Here is a 24,499-nt window from a genome sequence, read left to right as displayed (position 1 = left end):
AAAAAAAGGGAAATAGTGCTTAATGGCACCATTTTTTTTAATTTTAACTGGAAATACCACATTTCCCCATATATTTTGCAAATATCACCTATAAATATATACTTATTGCCCACTTATTGGCCAGATAACACTTTTGGTTAGTTTTTGGTTTCTCTCTCAGCTCTCTCTTCGCTCTCTCTCTCAACACTTTTGGTCAGTTTTGGGTTTTTGTAGCTTGAGTTGGCGTTATAATTTAGGTTCGCCCACAGCTTTGCCCTCAAAACCCAGTTCTTCCTCTTCCTCTATGTTTTCTTCTCTACCCAAATACAAATCCCTCCTGCAACCTAAACAAACCCAAACAAAACCATTTTTCTGAATATAATAGCATGTATGGGCATTAGGTGGCCATTATTTAAGCTTTTTGGTCCAATTTTGGGGGGTTTTGAAGTCAGGGTTTACATGCCCTCTTCAAGAACAGCTTCTCCAGAAAATGAATTGTTGGGAATATGTAAGTTTTGATGTTAAATTGAATTTGATTACTAAAATTGGAATTGTGATTGATTTCGTTTGTATTTTGTGTAGAAAGTGAAGTATTGAGATTGATTTTGTTTGTCTTAAACAACAAATGACAGGACCCGACCCAAATTCCACTTTGGAATATGAGCCGAACCCTGTGCGTAACCGACACCTAGCAGGTGTCGGGCACTCTTGATCAAAATGCCCTTCTAAGTTTCCAAAATTCTTTTTCTTCAAGTTTGATTTCTTAAGAAAATTCAGCAAAGTCTCCCTTGTAATTCGCTCTTTTCCCAAAAATTTACCTATAGACAACAAGCAATATAAATATCCACAACTGTTCAACATGCACAATAATAGAATTCACGCAACCAAACATCAAATCTTTATGGCCTCAGGCCTCTTTAAATCAAATAAATCGTTCTGCTAACTGAAACTGATCCCAACTTTTGGAACAACATGAGTACGTTAACAGATTTCAAAATAACTTAATTGAATAGCTTTTCAATCACTTGGTCTCGTGGCTGCACCTAGAAACTCTAGGTTGCCTACGTACCCTTAATAAGGTATCAAGTCATACGTAGTTCTTTCTCTTTCTTTTATTGACAAGTTAAGTATTCAACTTTTATGTTTACCACCTGTTTTGCAAAATCAAATATGAAAAGAAATTTTAAAAAAAAGAAATTAATGAGAGGGGAATAACTTTTAAATTGGAAAAGAAACACAAGGAGAACAAAACGGGTATATAAAATCAAGTAACAACATGGTAAAATAAAACTTCACTTAAGAAAATATTCGTGAATTATACAGAATCCTTATAACTTAGAACACTCTTAATCCTTGTCTCTTAAGTAGGAAAACATATATTAAAACCTTTGCCCATAAATACCAAGATAATATCCTCAATTTTTAGTTTAAAACATCTCAAAACTTAAATACTCTCCACTTAGGCGTACCCCAATCATATTCCGTCAATTCCAAGTATTCTGTCTGTTACATCCTCGCAAGGCCTCCGAAACACAAAGTCAACCCTAGCCACATTCCTCCCAAGACTCGGGAACACAAAGTCAACCTGAGCCGCATTCCTCGCAGAACTTAGGGGACATGTAGTCGGCCTGAGAACGCATATCCTCCCATCACACGGTTCAGGCATCCCCGAAACTCGTGGGACATTATCATAAATGAGAAAACTGTTTCAATGCAACTGGAGGTACTCCCGTGGTGGGTTTGAAAACTATTGTTTGAAACTCATCATAAATTTTCCCTTATTTCACAATCCATTATCCGACCTTTATATCAACTTTCCAAGAATTAGTTCTCAACTACACTTAAAATATACACCACATCCTGATAAGAACTAATGTCCATGATTCATCATCTTTAAACTACTGAGTATATATATTAATTTAAACATATAATAAACATTTAATAAATTTCTCGTCCACACCAAAATCCAATTAATAAGCCGTTCCTAATTTTACACAACCCAACATAGTTTAATACCATTAGAAAAGAAAATCGATTGCCCAATAACTTCTAAACATTTGCATAATCCAATATCACCCAATCATTCACTCTAATAATAATACTCATAATAATAACAAATAAATAAATAACGAGATAAACTTCGAATAATAGAAGAACACTATGACATAAACTCACCGTCCAAACATAATCAAAATAGATCACAAACAGTCAAGCCTCATTTACACGGTCGTTCTAGTACTTCTCGAAGGGTGAACTACCTCGGAAGACTCACGTTTAACCGAGGGTCAAACTTTCTACATAGGGTCAAACTTTCTACATTGGGTCAACCGGTCCATGGGACCCACAACCTCTGTTTTATGATCCGAAAGTTCCTATGGATTTCACAAGCTTTAGAAAACACGTTTTGCAAGTTTGATCCGAATCGAACAGTCAGATCGCTCGAGATCGCATGAACGGACGGTTATTGTTTAACGTAAACTTTAAGTTATTAAATCAGAACATCTGGGGTCCGATTCACTATCCGTGAAATCCTACACGATCCTAGGAATGCCTAGATCAACATATATTAAAAGGGAGTCGATCCAAAGGTCCGAACATATCAAACTCGGATAATGCCCAATATGCGATATTCGATCGGCGATCAAACGATAACCAAATTGAAATCCAAGCATACCGTGGTGCTCGGGACGACATGAGAATCATTTTTGGACCAAGAAGAACACCCAAACAATGCCCACGCGCCGGTACTGCGTAGGTGCCGAAGCAATTCCGGCAATCGAAAAATCTCCAAACCGCCAGTCAAGACCTATACCTACATGATCAGCACGTAGAGTGTAGCAATTTTCGTTCTTGGACCTATCCCAAAAAGTCGACAGTAGTGGCCGGAATCGGAGGCCGAAACTGGCCAAAACTTCTGTAGCTTATTTAACCCCGAAAAAGTAGAAATTTCTCCTAAATACCACAACCAGCAACTAGAACACCTCGAAAAGATGAGAAAGCATACCTGGTTTGCAAGATTTGGTGCTCGAAATCTTTCGAACGAACATGAGAAAAAAATTAGTTAACACCAGCCATTTTTTCTCGATTTTCATGCCAAAATTGGCGACAGTGATAGTTGGGATAGGCTGGGACTAGAAGGGGAGAGTGGTGCGGTCCTTTTGGGACCCGTGCCGCCAAGAATGGCCTCCGATGGTGGCGGTGGTGGCTCTTGGAGCCACCAGCTATGAAGAAAAATCGAAGGGAGGGGTGGGGGGGGAACTAAGCACGGGGAGAGAGAGAGAGAGAGAGAGAGAGAGAGAGAGAGAGAGAGAGAGAGAGAGAGAGAGAGTTAAATCAGGTTTTTTTAAATTAAAAAAAACCTTTTTGAAAAATTTACAATTTTGCCACTGGACTATTTTTTATTGTAACTTATTCGTTACAACTCCGATTTAAGCCCACTACGTGTCTACAGACTTATCTTGACGTGCTCTACTCAAAGGTACAACTGAAATTCCCAAATTCTTTTCCGGACAAAAAGTCAACTTGTAAAGCTTTAAAAATATTCCCAAGGGTAAAATTGTCTTTTTCTTAAATACTTTAATAATTAAATATTAATTTAGGATTGGGTTATTACAACAAATTTGTTTGTTCTTTGTCAATTGATTCTTGCATTTGGTATTGGGATTTTCTATGAACTTGTTATGATTATATCATAGTGAGGTAGCATTGTCGATTTGCTATTGCAATTGTATTGTGATTTTGTTGCAGTTGTATTGTAGTGATATTGCTTTTGTATTGCTATGGTATTGCTGTTATATTGATTTTTTTTGGTGTTTTATTGATATGTTACTGTAATTTAATAGGAATATATGTTGATATCATTTTTCTTTATCTGCTTGTGATTTGAGTAGGAGTTGAGATTATTCTTGGCTGAAGTATTATTTACGATCTCTCTCTTTCTCTCTCTCTCTCTCAGCTCTTTGTATTTTTCTCAACATTTATGTGTTAATTTAATGTCTGGCATTGTTTTGGAACCATAATCATTGTCAATCTCATTGTTTCTTTAAAAGATTGCTGTGAAATTGTTACTCCATTTTCTTCTTTCCTTTGTTTTAAGATTTTTTTTTTTTGGAGAAAAAGAACTCTGTTTTTGTAATCTAAAAGACTAGGTACTCTTGGTGAGTGTTTTCTGATCTGCAAGATCCAGACTTTATGTATGTCAGTTTACTACTTTTGCACTTAAACTTTGGCTGTCTAAAATTTGAAAAGTCTTGTATGCCAGCAGTGTATCTATGTCACACATCTTGGGTAAGAGGTGTTCTTCAATTGTAATAGTTTGCTTTGTTGTACGTATTCAAACTACCTCAAAATATTTTCATTGCTGTCTTGAGTTCAATGCCAACAAAAATTTTTAAATGATAAGAAATTATGAAAAGCTTATACATAACACCCATACAGTTGAACATAGCTAGAGTGTTTATCTACGAAGATGTCATTGTGCTTCAAATTAGCAAATTTGTGGGGTGAAAGCACAATGGTTGACATGCCATTCTGCATTTGATGAAAATAATTGATGGCTTTGTATGGAAGTATACTCATTAAATATCTTATATTTTATCAATGAATGAAATATTTGCCTTCGAGAGCTTCATGTCTTTTGATTTGTTTTATCAAGTATCTTATATTCTATAAATGAATGAAATATTTTGGTAGATTGGAGAGACTAGTCAACTAGTGGATTTTGGATCATGACTTTTGAGGAGAACTAGCAAATAAGTTTGGCTTATGCTTGTTATTATTAGGCCCCAAGAATTAGTAATTTGTGAGGACATTTAAGACATTATGTATTCTTCTTGTGGAGCCTTATGACACGATGCTTTATTTCATTGGTTCTTGTGTATTCTTCTTATAGCAATTCTATGAGCTGTAGGTGAACTCATTGCTTGCAGTTAGCTTGTACTTAGTAGCATGCAATAGTCATCTTCTTAAGGTGTCTAAGAAGTGGAAATTATTTAGGCCTTTGAAATTCAAATTTGTTTTTTTATTGCTTGTTTATTTCCATTTTATTGCTTCTTTATTGTATTATGTTGCCATTTTATTGCTTTGTGGTAGACAGTTAACTCCACTCTTAGTCATGGTGAACTCTCTTCCCTCTTAATAATTTTTTTAACTAAGAAATCCTAGCCGCACTATGATCCTCTTTCTCCTTGCTGACAACCAACCTCCTCCCCTCCGCCCGTCTTCCCCTTCCTCTCCTCATCCCCCCTTATTTTTCTCCCTTATTTTCATTTCCTCTTATTCCCTCTTCTCCTTCCCTTCCCCTCCCTAGATAGTCTAGATCTATTTGGATCTAGGTATGTTTGTCTGTTTGTTTTGCTTGGTTGTTTTTGTAGTATTCCAGGTGATTGGTTTTGTCTTTGTCTCGATAGCGGCGACAGTAGTGATGCTGGATTATGTCTCTCATTGGGAGAGTTGTGATACCGGGTGGTTGATGTTTTGTCTCTGTTTTAACGACGGCGGCAGCAGCGACGCTGGTGATAGTTGTTGGGATGTGGTGCTCTTCTTTACTTTGCGTCGACCGAAGAACAGTGCTTGGTCATAGGAGGTTTTCTTTGTTAGGTTCTGAGTTGAAGTGGAGTACTTCTCATGGGTCGTTTTACTGTGGTTTATGTGTTCGTCCTTCGTGTTCTCTCCTGATTTCTGCTACGATATGACTTACAGTGTGTATGGGTGTCAAAGGACTATGATTTTGCTCATAGAAGGCTTCTTTTGACAATTGGGATGTTCTACGGTTCTCTCTTGTGGGTTTACTATTTGGGTTATCTACGGTCCTCTCATGTGGGTCTACTGTGTTGGTTTCTAGTTGCGGTTCTCGTCAGAGGTCTTTGTGTTAAGTTTTGTTTTTGACTTGTTCTTTTATTGTAATGGTCCAAAGTGACTTGAATTGGACTCTCCTGTTAGTCCATGACGTGTGTGGTACTCTTTCCTCCCCTGAGATTTGTCCCATGAGGTTGTCCTAGGAAGGTTTTAACGAGGCCACTATATCATGCTGCTCTTTGTACGTCTGTGGTTTTATGAATGAATTCTCATTCTAAAAAAAAAAAACTTCATTTTGATATGGAGATTATATTTGTGAACTAAAAGAATTTACACTAGAGGTTTTATGTTCTAGTTGTAAATTTAAGCATGGTTCAGTTTTAGTTATGTTTGCAGGTTGTGAATTTAACTTGAGGGCTTGCTTGGTTTCATTTCATATTATTGGGTTTGTTTTGGTTGGTTTGGCTTGAGCAACTGCAAGAGTAAAATGTATGCTTCATGTAAATTCAACAATTAAATAGGAGATTTTTGTTTTCAATTTGTTAATTCTTGAGATACTTGGTCATTTTTTAAGATTATGTGAAATAAAAAACATGTATTGAATATTATTGTATACGAGACCATGTAATTATTTTGATAACATTAAATGAAAAATTTTAGTTCAATTTACTTGAAAACTTTGGGATCTTGAGCAAGGTACGACAGTCACGTATACGACAGTTTTGAAACATACAAGACGACAATGTAAGAATGGTTAATTTTGACGATATCCATAGTTGCTTCCACTTCATTATAATGTCATGTAGATTATAAAGTGGCAATGGACATGTAATACGAAAGCAATATGAAAGCAATAAACAAGCAATAAAGTGGCAATAGACAACCAATGCGAAAGCAATAAAATGGCAATAAAAAGGCACCTTATGGATGTCTTTGTACTCTCTTTCCCATATTATATAATGTTCTAATTGTTGAACTATTACAATATTCAGTTGCTACAGATAATAAATAGTACATAAAAAATAATAACCATGTATGAACATTTCATATCATTATAATAATGACCTCAAAAATAGTATCAAGTACATTACACAAATATTAGAAACATACAGCTCCACAAGAAGAATACATAATGTCTTAGATGTCCTTACTAATTCTTGAGGTCTAATAATAACAAGCATAATCAATGATGTATATAGTTTGCTGCAAGTTTGGTTAGAATTTTCATAATAGAAGTTTTGCTTTTGTCTTTAGAAGGCATCTCAAAGAACTCCTTGTCTACACATTACATTATGCACAAAATGGTCTCCAACGTTAGTGTATGACTTGCACATCAATGCCTGCACAAACCAGCTAAAACACATTGTGTAGCCGTTAACTTCAAATTTGTTCTTGACAGGGAAACTAGTTGGGTGTGGCTTTTATTTTCCTTGTGCAATTTGAAAAGAAAAAGAGAAAGAAACATAAATTGTCAAGCTAAAACTGCAGCAAATTATAATTTGGTCAAGTATTCATTGTCGGGAAACAATATGTTTTCAATGAATAAATAACATATTAATTTCAACCAATTCTATTGCACAACTCATCTAAGAAATATGATTGAGATTTGACATACAGGTAGAAGATCCAATCCATTAAAACACACACATGCAAAAAGCGAACCTAAATTATAGCGCCAACTCAAGCTACAAAAACTCAAAACTGACCAAAAGTGTTGAGAGAGAGAGAGCCAAGAGAGAGCTAAGAGAGAAACCAAAAACTGACCAAAAGTGTTATCTAGCTAATAAATCGGCAATAAGTATATATTTATAAGTGATATTTGTAAAATTTATAGGAAAAAGTGGTATTTCCAGTTAAAATTAAAAAAATGGTGGCATTGAGCGCTATTCCCCTAAAAAAAAAGACAATGACAGGGATCAAAATGAAAAATAAGTCAAAATATAATATGAAAAATGTAATTCAGCTTTTTTATTTTTATTTTTTCCTGCTCCCACGATTTGCAGGACTCCGACTTTTCTTTGTATAAAAGATCAAATTCATTATTTTAACAAAAAAAAAAAAAAAAAAGAAAGAAAGAAAGAAAAAAGGATCAAAATTCGTTCTCATTACCAGCTAGCTTGAAAGAGTTCCAGTCTCAGAATTGAGATCTAAAAGCTGTGTTGAAACTTGAAACTTGTCATGAAGGAAATCACATTGAAATCAAACTCGAAATTAAAAAATTGAGAGAGAGAGCAGAAGAATCAGAAAATGGCAAGCGACAGCGACCTAGACGAGGACGATCTCCTCCAGATGGCTCTAAAGGAGCAAGCCCAGCGCGATGTGAATTACAAAAAGCCACCCTCCAGCAACTCCCGCACTGCCCCCGTCGCCAATTACGTTCAGCAGCCGCAGCCTCCTCCGTCCCAGCAGCCACGAAAAGCCGCGGCTTCTCCGAGCCCCAAAAACAACACCACTACCAGAAGCAACGCCAACAACCCGAAGCGGCGGGTGGTGGACGACGACGAGGAGTCCGATGTGGACATGCTCAGCATCTCCAGCGGCGATGAAGACTCCACCGCCAGGGATCAGCAGCGTGTCCGCTTCCGAGGCGGCGGTGCTGCTTCTGCTGCTACCGCCAGAGCTGGAGCCCGGGACGACGATGACCCTTGGGACGGCGGTGAGCCTGACTGCTGGAAGCACGTCGACGAGGCTGAGGTAAATATATACATATATGTTCACATTTTGAAGAATTGAATGCTTGATTTTTCAATTTTTGGGTTTGTGTGGCGGTATGGCAGCTTGCTCGTAGGGTTCGTGAAATGCGAGAGACGAGAACAGCACCGGTGGCCCAAAAGGTAGAGCGCAAAGTGTCGTCGGCAGGCTTGGTACGAAAGGGCCTTAACAATTTACAGTCCTTCCCTCGGGGCATGGAATGTATTGATCCCCTAGGCTTGGGGTTAGCATCTGCTTCTATCTTCAGATTTGTCTATTTTCTTTTCCAAATTTATTTGGGACTTGAGCCTCACTCTTAGTCTCATTTGCATTTGTGTTTTCTGGCAGGATCATAGACAACAAAACCTTAAGATTGATTACTGAATCCTCAGACTATTCGCCATCCAAGGATGACAAATTGGATAATAACCTTCGGGGTAATGTAGCATTTTCTCTTTTGCTTTTCCCCATTATGTTCGTATTAGTTCTACTTAAGTGACTTTCTACTACCACCTTGCACTTTTGCATAACAAGGACTAATCCTTGAATTGGATTATCTGTAATTTCATCCCCACCTAGCAGTTATTTTTCTTCCCTTTTTAATACTATTCTTTTGTTTATAAAATTAAAATGGACGCACCTAGAGATGACTATTTTTTTTTCTCTCGTCTGTGTATATAACAAATGAACACCTCTCTGGGAGTTGAGGTTCTACTTTTCAAAATGTTTAAAAGGCTGCAATTCCCAAAATATTGGATTGCTTAAATGTCGTTATGTCTTTGGACAAAAAATTTCATTTTCTTTCTTTTTGAGATACACAATGTAGTACTAATAAAAATGGTAGGAACAGCAGAAAATCTTTCTAGTTTCAGAAAATCTTTTTGAATGTTATACTTTATACACCTTGATCTCATAACCCGAATTTGTTCGTTTTTCCTTCATTCACGGTTGTCGCTCATTTATTTTTTATGTTGATATTTGCAGAGAAGTTGTTATATTTCTCTGAGAAATTTGATGCCAAGCTCTTTATATCGCGGATTCACCAAGACACTGCTGCAGCAGAGTTGGAGGCTGGTGCTTTGGCTCTAAAAAGTGATCTTAAAGGACGAACTCTGCAGAGAAAACAATTGGTCAAAGACAATTTTGACTGCTTTGTCTCTTGCAAAACAACAATTGATGGTATACAATCGTCTTTACATTCAGCTCTGGGTTTTTTTAGAGCTGCTTGATTTTAGATATGTTTTACATTTCAAAAGTTGGAAATTACAAGAACCTGTGCCATGTGTGACAACTAGACATAAGCCCTTGTCCATCACCATCGTGTGCATCTCTTAGCTACATCACGGTCTTGGGAAAACTATCCAGTAGCATCTAGCTGAAAATTATTAGTGCTGTCGTGCACTTCTGGTGGGTTAACCAGTGACGGCATCATAATCCTCATCTATCAAACTAACTATCAATTACGTCCATACCCCCATATTGGATGCTCGTACATGCTCGTGCTATTTCTGTCACACCCAGAAATGTTGCATCTTTACAGCTATTTTGTCCATTAACCAACAAGAAAATTATCCCCACCTGCAATCCTCTTAGTCTTATTCTATTGCCTTCTTGTGGAATCTCTCACCGCTAGTAGCCCTAGTCATAAACGACTAAACTCTTTCTCGTTCTTTTGCTCCCGTTTAAAGTTCATCTTGTTCATTGGATTGCTTTTCTCCCCTTTTAAGTTCTCCATCTTGTTTAACATGAAAAGATTAGACTTTCAACCAGCATATCTGCAGTCCTATTTATTTGAGGGATGTAATAGCTTCGGCGATCAAAATACTTATGTGCTCACATACTACGAATTTGTTATCTGGAGCACCCTTGTCGAAAGCACATCAATAAAAGGCAGTTGGTTTACTTTTCTGTTTAATATTCGCTTGTGAGATTTGTTCTATTGGATGAATAGTCAACTTCTCAATGCCTTTCTTTATTTCTTTCTTTTGTATAAAATTTTAAAAGTTCATTGCAATCATAGCTGCTTGTTGGGTGCTTCTTGATTTTTGATGCTGAAGATATTGATTCTTGCACAGATATTGAGTCAAAGTTGAAACGGATTGAAGAAGACCCTGAAGGTTCAGGCACTTCTCATTTGTTTAATTGTATGCAAGGAGTGAGTTCGTTGGCTAATCGGGCATTCCAGCCTCTATTTGAGAGACAGGTTGGTCAGACTTAAGTTTTCGATGTGGTTCGAGGTTTATGTCTGTTTATGCAACTGGGATGATATAAGTTTCATCTAGTTTCTGACTGATTCTAGGCTCAAGCTGAGAAGATCAGGTCCGTCCAAGGAATGCTACAGAGGTTCCGGACATTGTTCAACTTGCCCAGTACAATTCGTGGTAGCATAAGCAAGGGAGAATATGACTTGGCAGTTAGGGAGTACAAGAAGGCCAAGTCGATTGCTCTGCCTTCTCATGTATAAAACAATCTGTATTAGTTTTAACTTTCTTTTGCGGTAAAATTGGATAATTTCAAATCACATGAGCTGTATCTACGCATCAACTAATTTGATTCCTTCTAATTGCTTATCATGATTCATTATTAGCTATTATTCTTTAATTTATGAAATATATCACATTTATGTTGTAGTTTTATTGTGTGGATGGTTTAATTGTTGACATCAATTTTCAAAGGCAAAGAATTTTGATCCTCTTTCCATTGTCCGGTATATTATGTTTGTACAGAAGGCAGCTAATCTTCTATTTACTTTTTCTATTATCCAATTGCAGGTGGGCATACTGAAACGTGTTCTCGAAGAGGTTGAGAAAGTGATGCATGAGTTTAAAGGCATGCTTTACAAGTCTATGGAAGATCCACAAATAGATTTAACAAATGTAAGCTCATTATTTAGATATTGGTAATGTTTTAATCTTTAGAAGGTTCTCACCTGCCCCTGACATTGTTCTCCTACGATGCCCCCTGGGCTAAAGGGGCTAATGAAAGTAGCATGTGGTGTTCTGTCCTCAGTTTCTTATTTTGCAGTGGTTAATTCCAAAATACAGGTTCTCACCATATTACCATTTCTCAGGGGTTTTTTTCTTTTCTTTTTCTTTCCATGGTCCACTTCAATTCGATAAAAGTAATAAATTTATTGCAAATAAAAAAGTCATTGCCAAATAAAGCACACGTGATAGTTGGTAGGGTTAAGGAAGCGGTGATTGAATAAAAATCTTTGTAGGGTTGCTAAGTTGGTTCTTTCTTTTATTTATAGCTGAACATTTTAAGATCTTCTGAATGATGGTTTTTTTTTTTTGGTAACCATCTTAGTTAATAGATCTGGAGTGGAGTCTTTAAGGGTATCCAAGTTCAGGGTAAAGGATCTCAGTTATCTTTGAGCTATCCTGTTCTTGAAGGCATTAGTAAAACTTAATAGGAGATGCTTTTATGAGTAGTATTGAGGAAGATTCCATTACATAGTAGGGAATAAACCCCATCTCCACCTATGACTTAGTCGAGAAGTTATAGTGTGATTTTGCTAAACAAGATGATACACTTGCATTAATGTGAGTTGTGGCTTGAGCCTGATCGTATCTTGTATTACCAATGTATTGATTTCATGCTTGTAGGAAATGGCAATTATTATTATTTTTTGCTTTAATAGTTTTCTACATTAACGATTTTATGCTTAATGTAGGTTGAAAACACAGTGAGGCTGTTATTGGAGCTGGAGCCTGAGTCAGATCCGGTTTGGCACTATTTAAATATACAGGTTGGTAAATTCAGAACTATCCTTGGGATTTACTTATTTTCCTCTTTTTAAATCCTTGGTATAGTTTAATATACAACTTATTAGGATGTGAAAATGCAGTTGGTTTGGTCGGTGAGGCCAGTATCTTAGAGAAATAATTGTTGTGCAACATCCGAATAGCTTTAGCTTTGGGAAATAATTATAAAACTAGTTAAATTTATCATGGTATCCAAGTACGAAGTCTTGAATTTGATTCTTTGCAATTTCAATTTCCAAGAGAGAGAGAGAGAGAGAGAGAGAGAGAGAGAGAGAGATCATTGATTTTGTAGGACAATTGGATGTCGAAACGATTTCTGATTTGTCAATTTTTTTGCATTATGAATGTAGACTTAAATAATAGATGGTTTGGATTGTTGAAAAAAATTCGTAGGAGATCCTAAATGGTGTCCCTCAACAGAAGGGGACTCTATAATATATATATATATATATATTAGTCCCATTCTATTAAGGGATCTAGATAATTGACAGTTTAGATCATAAAAGTACAATACACAGTGGGCCATACAAGGGTGTTCCTCAAATAAGCTTATTTGGGGGATCCATGAACTGAAGCTCCTATAAGGGTAATGTTCGCTTGAAAAAACAAATGCTTCCGTTGCCAGACTGAATTTTGACCACATATTCAGGCAAACAATCAACCTGATTTGGGTACAGATCCAAAGTCTGGAAAGAGAAGCAATCATCAACAAATATATTTATATTTTTTTATGCAAACATCAACAAATGAAAGGAGGGGCCACAGTTTGTCTGAAGTTACTTTTAAGGGAAAGAAATCACCCTAATGTTACTGCACACAAACAAACTAGAGAGGGGTCGGGTGTCCACTTACTGACTTAAAAGTTTGTTTCTTTTCCAGAATAACAGAATTCGAGGTTTGCTTGAGAAATGCACATTAGATCATGAAACTAGGATGGAGACTTTACATAATGAGTTACGTGAAAGGGCTGTGTCTGATGCACGATGGAGGCAGATTCAAGGAGATATAAATCAATCTGTAAGTGTGACACTGGAAGGATCATCTTACACAGAATGACAGTTAAACAATGGGTCAGTGCTTAACAATTTGTTCCTTTTTACTACTGTCAGTCAGATGTCAACTATTCTCTTACTCTTGGCGACAACCACCTTCCAGTAGATTCTCTTCCAGTAGACTTGACAGGTGAAGAAGTTGATGCTCTTAGAGGGAGGTATATTCGCAGATTAACTGCTGTACTGATTTATCACATACCAGCTTTCTGGAAAGTAGCACTTTCTGTTTTCAGTGGGAAATTCGCAAAGGTATGGTGGACACTTAATCATAAGCTTTTTGGTGTAAATGTAAGATCTACCTATAATAATCTATACGATATGTCTTCTTATGGTGCTCATGCATTTCTTCTATACTCTTAATATTTTTGTGGGTCAGTTCATTTACAGTTCCAGATATGCATGTGTACATGTATAAATTTGGTGTGCCAATGCGGTAGATATGCTAAGACAGTTTCATTGAACTGAATACTGATACAATTTCGTATGAAAAATAGTTCTGTTATTATGCACTTCATCACACATCCATACTACCATATGATGTGAACTGTAGATGTAGGCTGTTAGCTTTCACTAACATCATTTATTTAAAAAAGACCATCAATATGAATGACCTCCTGGTTTATCTTACCAACAAGTAGCCAGTGTAATTTGGTAAAATTACAATAGTCCATAGGTTAATCTGGTAACTTACAAAGTTCTTCTACTACATGTTTATCTCCTACTCTTCCATGTTATCTATATTGCAAATCAATGTAGTCACCTTAATTAAGTTCATTCTGTTGTGATATCGTTTAACAATAAGAAAGGCAGAGAAAGGAAACCCGAGTATATTAGCAAGTATATTAAACCCCTCTTCAATTGGGAATAGGATTCTTATCCTCCGAGACTGTTAGTCCTAATATGCTTATGAAACTCATCATGGGCTGGAAAACGCAACGCATTGGTAAAGATGTAGTGAATAGGTCAGAGGTTTTGGAGCTATATTCATGGGCATCCAAGTAACATCACTTACTAACATATATCACTAGAGAAAAAAAAAAAATTGAAAATGTCCAAAGTGCTTGAAGATGGGTGCACTCTGGGTTACTGTTCTATTATTAAATCCCAAATGGAAAAATTGGGTTCCCTAGTTTCTACGTGGTTTTGCTCCTTTTGGTATCAACATTTCTAATGCTGGAGAGTTTAATATTTATAGCTCTTACAGTCATGTTTTCTCAACTATCAAAATATGAGTTTCGGCGTATTTGAACTGATACATGTTTTTCTGAGCTGTTTTCATGTGTAAATATTTATGGAAAAAGTTAAGACTATTGCATGTTCAATACCGATCAATGCATAGATATGCATATTCAGTGATGACAAACCTTTTATTGATTTTGCGTTACATTTTTTTATGTTTGTGTTGTTATACTCAAGTATGATCTGATTTATCTACTCATTTATTGTTCTATGATAGACAATTTCACTTTCTTCTTATACTCAATCTTAATCTTTCAGTCGTCCCAAGTTTCTACTGAATCAAATGCTAGCACTCCAGCAAATAAAACGGATGAAAAAGTTGGAGATGGGAAGTATTCAACTCATTCTCTAGATGAAGTTGCTGGAATGATACAAATTACATTAACTGCGTATGCAGATAAGGTGAGTATACTGGCTGAACCAACTTATTACCATTACATAGATGGAAGCCAGTTAATTAAACTAGAGTACATAAATAGCCGCAGATAATGGTTTGCGCACAAATTTTACCGAATTAATTTATTTTCTTTAGTAAAAGTGCTTATTAACAGTCTTTGTAGAATGTGAAGTTGTCTTCATCTACTGAGTTCTTCATTCTTGGATGCTTTATTTTCTTTATTTTTTAGAAGACAAGTACATTTTTTTGAAAATCGACAAAGAAGTACAACAGTGGTGGAGAAGGAATCTGCTTCAATACAAGCAACAAAATCTTAGCCAATACAGAACAATACCAACCCAAACAGCCCCCAAAAGAACCTAAAAATAACATTTTAATTTTGTAGCCACCAAGCCCATAAAGAAGATTAAAATCTGACATTTTACAATAGCTTGTCCGCCCCTTTACTAGAGCAATGGGCAAGCAGACAAAAAACTCACATCTAATTTTCCTTTATGTAGTCACTTTCTTTTCTTTTCTTCAAAAGCCACAAGCCACAAAATCTAAGCCAATACAGAACAAATCAACCCAAAATAGTCCCCAATAAACCTAATAATAACATTCTAATACACTGCAGCTTTTCGATTTAAAGTAAAAGTAGAAAAGGAAAAACCTTGTATTTTGTAGCCAGTAAAGCCCATTTTACAAAAGCTCGTCCACCCATTTACGATAGCAGTGCACCACTACACAAATGCAGTTGGTTTCTTTTCCTTGGTCCTCTTTGTCTGTCTGTCTGTGTGTGTGTGCAATTTTTGGAAAGAAAAACAGTGGTACACTCTTTGAATAAGGAGATGCTTGTGATAGTATTGAAAGGATGCCCAATGTTTTTATTTTTTTTATTATTTTTCATGAGAATTTTCATAAAAATAATCGACCAACAATTTGATACAACTCTTATAACAAACAAATTGAAGTTTCACCTTTCACATCATTAAGTCAAAACTCTTAAACCCTACAGCAGCCCAATGTTTGTTTATTTTCGGTTTGTGCATTTTGTGTAGAGGAGACTGAGTATTGATCACCTATTTCTTCGGGGTCCTATAATTTTGAATTTTCGACATAACATGTTTTTGGAAGCTAATTTGATTTTGGCGATTCCTGTGTTACGCTTTTCTATGCTTGTTAAAGAAAAATTATGTGTTTAGGGGCAATAGCCTTTTGGAGGTCCTGTGTGCTGGCTATTTTATGTTTAGTAGTGCAGATGGAATGAACTAAGAGGATTTTTAAGATTCTAGCAGGGAGGAAGTTGAGCCCAAAATCTGTCATTAGTTGTCATTGTCATCTTCAATTTGTTCTGATTTTTAGCTTTGACTTCACTGTGGGACAGTAGGATAATTAAATTCCCTGCTCCTCTTTGGGCATCCTTCTCTAAGAATTTTAAGGATGTACCCTTTAGTTGGATATAGTTGGATACGTATGCTGTTACGGATTAAGCGTGGTTTGTTCTGGTTTTTGTGTGGTTTTAGTGTGTCTTTGTTAGTTGAAGTGTTCTTGATGGACTTCTTGTTCATGTTATGTACTTCTCTTTTCTCTTGTTCATAAAATTTCTTGTTTCCTAAAAAAAAAAAAAAAAAAAAAAAGGCGAAGTAAAAATATAGTTGTTGAAGACCCATAGATTATAGTCAACGACAAAAAGGGAGGGGGAGGGTGTGTCGACCTTGCCACATAACTGTGCTTACAGCCCTTGGTTTTGTACATATTTTTTAACTTTTGGTGACAATACCCCTCGTGGTTGAAGAAAGGTCAAATAGAATGGTATGTGTAAACTTTAATTATGATCTTATAAATTAAAAAAGTTTTGGGGGATATAAAGCCTGCTCTTTGAAAACATTAGATTTAGGACCTGATATAAGTGAGTTTTCTTGAAGAAAAGGGTGAAACAGGGTGAAAATTACGGATGGTACTTTGTTGGAAATAATTTTGTAGCCATTTGTAATGCCTGTTATTAAGAATAAAAGGGATACAAGTGTCACCAAAAGGAAAAATAAAAAATTAAAGAAAGCTTCACAAGGTTGGCCTAAGTTCTAACTGATGTTGTACGTATGCACATCTTTTGGGGGTTATGCCTGTCTCCGGTACAGATACAGACATGATAAAAGCTTGATACGGCTCAATACATATCAGATCCGGAAATTGGAGTATGCATTGGCTTTTTGAATTGTTCACTGTCCGATACAGCCGGAATACTGCTGGGATACGTGATGGATACGGCCAATATGCACAGTTCTATAATGTTGTTGGCCTCCTTTTAGTGAAAGCTGGTCATTCTTGAATTTGCTTTTGAGTTGCACAGGTGGTGAAGAAGATGATGTTGCCCTAGCCCATACTTAAAAAACGTAATATATATAAGTAATAAAACATTTTTGACCTTTTAACCATACCCTCCAAATGTGATATATTTGACTTAAAGAACTAATGTGTTAATTGAATAATAATTCATATAAATAAATGAAATATATTCTTTTAATTGCCGTATCTTTGCCGTACTCGTATCATAGTTTTTGGAGATTTTCTGTATCGTATCCTCGTGCCTATACCGGTATCCGTGCAACACAGGTTCTAACCATAGTTAATGCATATGCAATTAACCCAACTTTCATCATCACTACTTGAGACATTCACCATATTCAGAGATTAGGAGAGTTTAAAGAGAACTGCAGATTTTGGAGCTCTGAATTTAAGTTCATATGTTTCATCTTTATCAAATATAGGGAGCCATACAAATTATTGCTGGGATATAAATATTGAATTATATTTTGTGGTTATCTGCTGTATTAATATGGTTCAAATTTAAATTTAGCAGGGTACATGCCAAATTGTGTTGAATGGTCATCCTTGCATATCTTCAGTTCAGACCGCAGGTTCAGCAGGTGGTTATAAACTTTTTTACTCTTGATGCAGGTTCGTACTACATTTCATGATCTTGAGGAATCAAATATTCTGCAACCATATATGAGCGATGCCATAACAGAAATATCTAAAGCATGCGAAGCTTTTCAAGCGAAGGAATCAGCTCCTTCGATTGCTGGTATGTTAGCTGTCTCTTAACCTGCAATCTGCTGATTTCTCAAAATATTCTGAAGGTCGGTCATATTTTTGCAACAGTAACTGCAATTCGAACACTTCAGTCGGAGATTACAAAGATTTACATCCTAAGGCTTTGCTCATGGATGCGGGCATCAACTGCTGATATCTCAAAAGATGAGACATGGGTTCCAGTATCAGTTCTTGAAAGGAATAAATCTCCCTACACAATCTCTTTCTTGCCTTTAGCATTCCGCAATGTTATGACGTCAGCAATGGATCAGATCAAGTTGTAAGTATCTAAAGGTTACTTTCACTGTGTTTTCTGAATTCATTGCAAGTGATAGACAAGCTCAAGATTTTCTAGTCACTCATTACCTCTTTCTCTGCAGAAGTTCAGAACATTGTTAGTGTGTTATCATTTATCAGACTTCAAAAGACTTTTTTCATGCTTAAGAGTCCATATATAAGTTTTATTGAAAGAGGGAGAAATGTTGTAGAGCTTGATCATGAGAAATAAGGGATTCTAAACCAGGAATTCATTGCTCAGCTTAACAAAATAATGTTACATAAGTATCGGTATAGATTTCTTCCAAAGACGAGACCAAAATATCCTTGGCATATATTGTCTATTTTAGATAGTGATTGACAAGTGTGCTGTGCTAGAACTAATAGCGTATTTTAAAATCATGGTTTTATTTTTAATTAGCTTTCTTTAGTATTTTAAAGGACGTTGCTTTTAAGAACAGTGTCAGTAAAGGTCGGATTTAAGGAGAGGAATCAATAGCTTTTGTAATAAGTAATCTTATTCAATTTGTATCTATTTGATGCATATAATTTTATTTTCGTTGTATTTTTTCTTATTCCAAACTTTGTATATTCCCAGGAATGGAGCTATTTAACTTTTATGCAATCAAAAGGCAAACTAACTAGTATATGTAGGGAAGGATGAAGGTTAGGTTTGTGGGTCATAAATTTGTGTCCACATGTAGGTACTTGGTTACAGGTATTTATCTGTTGTTTAATTCATGAAAAAATTTCAAAGACAAGCTTGAACTGAATATTAAATCCTATGAATTTGATACATCTATAACCCAGAACAGCAATTTTCTTAACATGTGACATATAGTTTACTTTCTTTGGTATTTTGATTGAAACTTTGACAGTGGAAGCCTGTCTACTTTGTCATGTTAATTATACTTCACCTTTTAATTGCTCGTAGTTGAACTAGTTCCAATCTCAACAAAGACCTGCTAATTTTATATTGGATTTGGTTTGAGTTGTTGGTAGTTGTGTTAGAAATCATCGTGAGAACTTATTTTTTATAGTTGGCCTCATTGTTTATTTATAAATTAATATTGTTATATTTTTTTAAGGATGGTTCAGTCTTTAAGAAGTGAGGCAACGAGGTCAGAGGAAGTGTATAAGCAACTCCAAGAAATTCAAGACTCTGTCAGACTTGCATTTTTGAACTGTATTCTTGATTTTGCAGGTATGATGGATGAGTAGCTTACTAAATTTCATGTTGTTAAGTATTCATTGTGTCCAGTTATAATGTTTCCATTTTTGTATATATTAATCAGGTCATCTAGAGCGTATTGGAAGTGAGCTTGCCCAAAACAAATCAATCAAAGGAAGTTCACTTGTGCACAATGGTTATTCTCCTAACCTAGAAGAAAAGCTAATGTCTGATCTCCCAGGAAGTGTTGGTCCACATCAACAGTTGTTGATAGTGTTGAGTAATGTTGGCTATTGCAAAGAAGAACTTTCTTATGAGTTGTACAACAATTACAAGCATATCTGGCTACAGTCTAGGTAAGTGGCCCACTATTTGTCCCTTCTTTCACCTTGTTTCTTGCCCTCGTTATTAGGAGCAACTGGATAAGACAGGATATCTGATATTTGAAATGGTGTATGTAAGTCACTAAAGCAGAAATCGGAGAGAACCAGAAAGCCATGTTGGTTACTATCTTCTACTCTCAACTGGCCTAAGTCAATGTATTAGTTGTTTAGTTGGGTCAATAGTCATAGGATTTGTATATGAGTAATATTTGGCTGAATGACATTTTTTTGTTTAAAGAGTCATTTGTGCAGTTCTAGTTCGCATGAAATCTAGCTCTATCTGTGATAAGAATAATGTATGTTGTGTTGAATTTAGCATAAAATAAATGGACAAATGAGTTTTGTTCCAGCCGTATGAATTGGAGGGTCTATATGTGTGTCCACGGGTATTAGTTGGGTCAAAGATCCAGATTCCCCAGGTTAACCACAAAAAAAATAAAAATAAATAAATAAATAAATAAAAACATAAAACTAGCCAGTGGGTGATAATCCTGAGCCAACTGTTAGGTTGCCTCATGCCAAATTATTGATGAATTATAACTTTTGTGCACTTCTATGATCTGTTTGCTGATGCCTAATTACCTGCTGTCTTCTCTATCTATTCATTCTTTACAGGGAAAGAGAGGAAGATGATAGTGATATACAAGACTTGGTGATGTCTTTTTCTGTGCTTGAAGAGAAGGTCCTGGAGCAATATACTTTTGCTAAGGTATGGTTGAACACCCCGACACACACCCACACCCGCAGAAATTCATGGCGCTCCTGTTATTTCTACTGTATTATATTCCTTTCTTTTTGTCAGTGTTTATCCTTATATTTTCTTGTTGGCACTATGCTACACTTGATACCTTCTTTGCTCAGACAATATAGTTAGGCTATAGGTCCACTTTAGTTGATGTGTTCATATAAGGGCATTGGAAGGACCTTTCTGAAAGCAACTCTTTCTAGTTATTATTGACTAAGGCCAAACAACTTTTGTGCCAAATGGCGTCTCCTCTCCCCATGATTATGGGATTAAGGGTGAGTTTGCCGGTTCAATACATGTTTGGTGTGTGAGTCAATTTGTCAACGGAAAATTATTAGGACGAATTAATTGACATATATGTCCCATGAAAAAATAATTAGGGGACTTGTATGAACTAAGGTTTTTGTGGTGATAGAGTTGAAATGGATCAATTGTTGAAGCTTCATAGCATCAATAGTGCACTCATATGAAGATCCTGATAGAGATTTAGTTTTTGCATTTCTTTAGTAGGCTTCTGCACTACCACAGTCCTCTACTAACCCAGTAGGCGGCCAAACTAAATTTCCAATTAATGTAATGATTATTCTACAAATAAAATCAACATCAATATATTGATACCAAAATAGAGATCTGTATATCCCACGAAATATCCGTAAATTGAATAGCCGATACTATCTGCACAGCCAACATTTGCATCCTTGACCCAATGTAGTCTAGCGGCCTTCATAGAAATTTAGCATACCGTGGTTGCATATATGCGGCAAGATGGCCTGCTAAGAAAAAAAGTCACCATAACACCAAAGGATCAGTTATTAGATTTTCTCCTTTTTCTTACCTATTAAAATAGATGGAGTTGGCAGGTCCTATTTTACTTGCATTAAGTATATCTTGATTCTGTTTACCAGGAGGCTCCAAATAAAAGGTCACAGCTGAGCTTTTTGTTGCTCCAATTATTTGTTCACAAAATTACGCGGCCATTGATTGAAGTTATGATGTACTTCTCTATGGTCCTTTGTGTGAAAGTTTGGCTGTTACCTTAACAGATCTATTTTAATCTCAGGCAAATTTGATCAGAACTGCTGCCTTCAACTATTTGTTGGACTCTGGTGTACAATGGGGAGCAGCACCTGCTTTAAAAGTCAGACACTAATGAATTTGGCATTTGTAGTTGTATTTTTATTTATTTATTTCAATTAAAAAATTAACTGGCAAGCATTCCTGTCCTCTATGGAGTCATATAATGCGACCTAGTCTTGCAGGGTGTGCGTGATGCTGCTGTGGAGTTACTGCACACTTTGGTAGCTGTGCATGCAGAGGTACTTAGTGGAAGCCTGGTGCTATTACAAAGATTATTATCTTTTAAAAGGATTTTAGTAGTTGCAGTTTTTAACTTCTGCTTTTTAGCTTAGATTTGATGTTGACATTATTCTTTAGGTTATAATGTCAGATGGTTCGTTGTTTGCTTCAATAAGCACATAGCTAACTTTTTTTTTTTCAGTTAAATGGTTGTGCATTTATAATTTATCATCTCCCAAGCTCTAGATTTTGGTTCATTTTCTCAATAAACTTAAAGCAATTTCCTCTTTCCAGGTATTTTCTGGTGCTAAGCCCCTGTTGGACAAGACACTTGGCATTCTGGTGGAAGGTCTAATTGATACTTTTATCAGCTTGTTTCATGAAAATCAAGCGAAGGAGCTTAGATCACTTGATGCAAATGGTTTCTGTCAGCTAATGCTTGAGGTAAAAGATCTTTGAACTGGAAATCTTGTATCAAGTTGATGGTTTTGAATTTGCATATTGCTGTGCTGGTGCGATAGTCAATTGCAGTTGCTCCATATTCCTTTGTGTGTTGGATGAATGAAATTCTCTGAGTAAATATTTGGTCAAAATGCACCTGATTTTGATTCTTGATTAGATCTTAATGCATATAGGAAAGTTGTTAACACTGCCTATCTCTCCCCTCTCTCCAACCCCCCCCCCCCCCCCCCCCAGAAAAAATAATAATAATGCACCTGATTTTGATTCTTGATTAGATATTAATGCATCTGCTTTATGCATATAGGAAAGTTGTTAGCACTGCCTATCTCTCCCCTCCCCCCGCCGCCCCCCCCCCCCCCCCCCCCCAAAAAAAAAAAAAAACAGATAAAAGATAAAGAAAAATTAGAAGGCTGATCAGAATTTAAAAATTAGAGAGTGAGCTTTCATTTGATTTCTCCTTCACTGTGAATGAGTCATTACCATCATTAATCATGTTATAAATATATTATATGTATCTTAGACATTTGCATTATGTGGTGTATAATGCAGCTTGAGTACTTCGAGACTATATTGAATCCATATTTTACTTCGGCTGCAAGGGAGTCTCTGAAGTCGTTACAAGGGATACTTCTGGATAAAGCCACTGAGAGTGTGACAGAAAATGTGGAGAATCCAGGGCATAACCGACGAGCAACACGCGGAAGTGAAGATGCGGTTTCAGATGATAGACAGCAGGGGACAAGTGTGTCACCAGATGACCTGATTGTAAGAACCTTAGTTTCTCTAGTAATCCTTCTTGTATACTGTTTCAATTCCAATGAAGCAGTTGACTAGTTGGTTATAGTATTGTGTGCATATGCGTTTGCAAAATCACCCAAACTAGTGACATTGGATAGTATATAGAATGAAAAAAAATATAAATGTAAATTTTCTTATACCTCAGCAATTGTTTCTCACATATTACCTTCATTAAAGTTGTATGCTTTTCTTATTATGTCATCTATTGGTTTTCATGTATGACATTTTGTTAAAGTTGTATGCTTGTAGGTTTTTTTCTTAGGTGTCAACTCAATTAGTTTGTTGAATGTTTCAGGCCCTTGCTCAGCAGTATAGCTCTGAGTTACTTCAAGCAGAGCTCGAGAGGACTCAAATCAACACAGCATGTTTTGTGGAGCCAATTCCATTAGACTCAGTACCCGAATCAGCTAAGCGCGCTTATGCTTCATTTAGGGGCTCACTAGATTCACCCAGCAGAAACTACAAAGGCAACACAGGATCCCCAAGCTACTCCCGGAATAGGCGTCGATGAATTTGTAAATTTCCAAAGGTTTTGACTCTCTGAACGTCACTTTGTATGTGCTAGTGTTGTAATGTAGTTAATAGGCTGAGAACCATATTCTTTCCATTGTTTACACTCTGAGCTTTTTATTTGTATTTTTTTTCCTTTCCTTTTCAATTTCTTGTTGTACTTGAACGTGGAGCACAACATTGTATATTTTTTCCATTGGGTTAAATGCCAGTATACTTCTTTTGTTGTATTATTTGCAAGTATATGCTTTCATTTTTCTCGATCTTATTTGCAAAGATTCCTTTTGTTTTCTCTTGTATATTTGTGAGTGAGATTGAGTGTATTTGGGCCTTAAGAGTTTCTTATGATTAAGCACTATTTGTATGCTCCTTGATTGCGTGGTTTTCAAATTAAACGTAGAAATCAGAAAAATCTAGGTGTTTTTGTAGGTTGTTTGGTTTGCTCCTTTATCTCCAGCTTCTCTTGGTTTGCACTTACGATAGCAATGGTTACCAAAGTAAAATTGGATTTATATCACATGTAGGAATGGTAAAATTGAAATTGTGGATCACTTACCAAGTCGATGTAAAAAAAATTAACAACTCCTGTGTTCAGAATTATCATCTAAAATTTTAGAGAGTTATAATCAACTTATTTGCTCATGCTCGCCTTCAGAATTTGGTACGGTCATAATCTAAAACAAATAAAAAAATGCATATGGATTTGAAAATAATGAAAGTTATACAACTGAGAGGAAAACTGTAGAGAGATGTAAATAAAGACAATGGAATTTGGGCTCTAAAACTTATATTTTTCTTCTCGTAAAACCTCTTATTTATAGGCTTACAATTATATGAATACATTAACAATTTGTAAACATTA

At 36.0% G+C, this 24,499-nt stretch overlaps 1 protein-coding gene across 3 annotated transcripts; it reads left to right on the top strand.

Annotated features, from left to right (window-relative positions):
* The first annotated feature begins 7,831 nt into the window (after nucleotides 1-7,831).
* LOC117636656 (exocyst complex component SEC5A-like) lies at nucleotides 7,832-23,870 on the top strand. 3 transcript variants are annotated; one of them, XM_034371270.1, is made up of 21 exons: nucleotides 7,835-8,469; nucleotides 8,553-8,710; nucleotides 8,815-8,903; nucleotides 9,451-9,645; nucleotides 10,542-10,669; nucleotides 10,766-10,924; nucleotides 11,238-11,342; nucleotides 12,143-12,217; nucleotides 13,113-13,250; nucleotides 13,343-13,534; nucleotides 14,783-14,926; nucleotides 17,862-17,988; nucleotides 18,066-18,276; nucleotides 19,361-19,476; nucleotides 19,568-19,799; nucleotides 20,442-20,535; nucleotides 21,632-21,709; nucleotides 21,831-21,887; nucleotides 22,162-22,311; nucleotides 22,879-23,094; nucleotides 23,423-23,870. In XM_034371270.1, exons 1-21 carry the CDS (start codon nucleotides 8,023-8,025, stop codon nucleotides 23,636-23,638), a joined length of 3,327 nt encoding a protein of 1,108 aa, XP_034227161.1. In that variant the 5' UTR covers nucleotides 7,835-8,022; the 3' UTR covers nucleotides 23,639-23,870. The 3 variants fall into 3 exon arrangements, with proteins under 3 accessions (XP_034227162.1, XP_034227163.1, XP_034227161.1); XM_034371271.1 differs by lacking the exons at nucleotides 21,632-21,709; nucleotides 21,831-21,887 and having other exon boundaries at nucleotides 7,832-8,469; XM_034371272.1 differs by lacking the exons at nucleotides 22,879-23,094; nucleotides 23,423-23,870 and having other exon boundaries at nucleotides 7,832-8,469; nucleotides 21,823-21,887; nucleotides 22,162-22,278.
* The last annotated feature ends 629 nt before the right edge of the window (nucleotides 23,871-24,499 follow it).

This window comes from Prunus dulcis, chromosome 8 (assembly GCF_902201215.1).
Source record: "Prunus dulcis chromosome 8, ALMONDv2, whole genome shotgun sequence".
Taxonomy (NCBI): domain Eukaryota; kingdom Viridiplantae; phylum Streptophyta; class Magnoliopsida; order Rosales; family Rosaceae; genus Prunus; species Prunus dulcis.
Note: the sequence above shows the minus strand (reverse complement) of the source record. Positions and strands in the feature narration are given on the sequence as shown.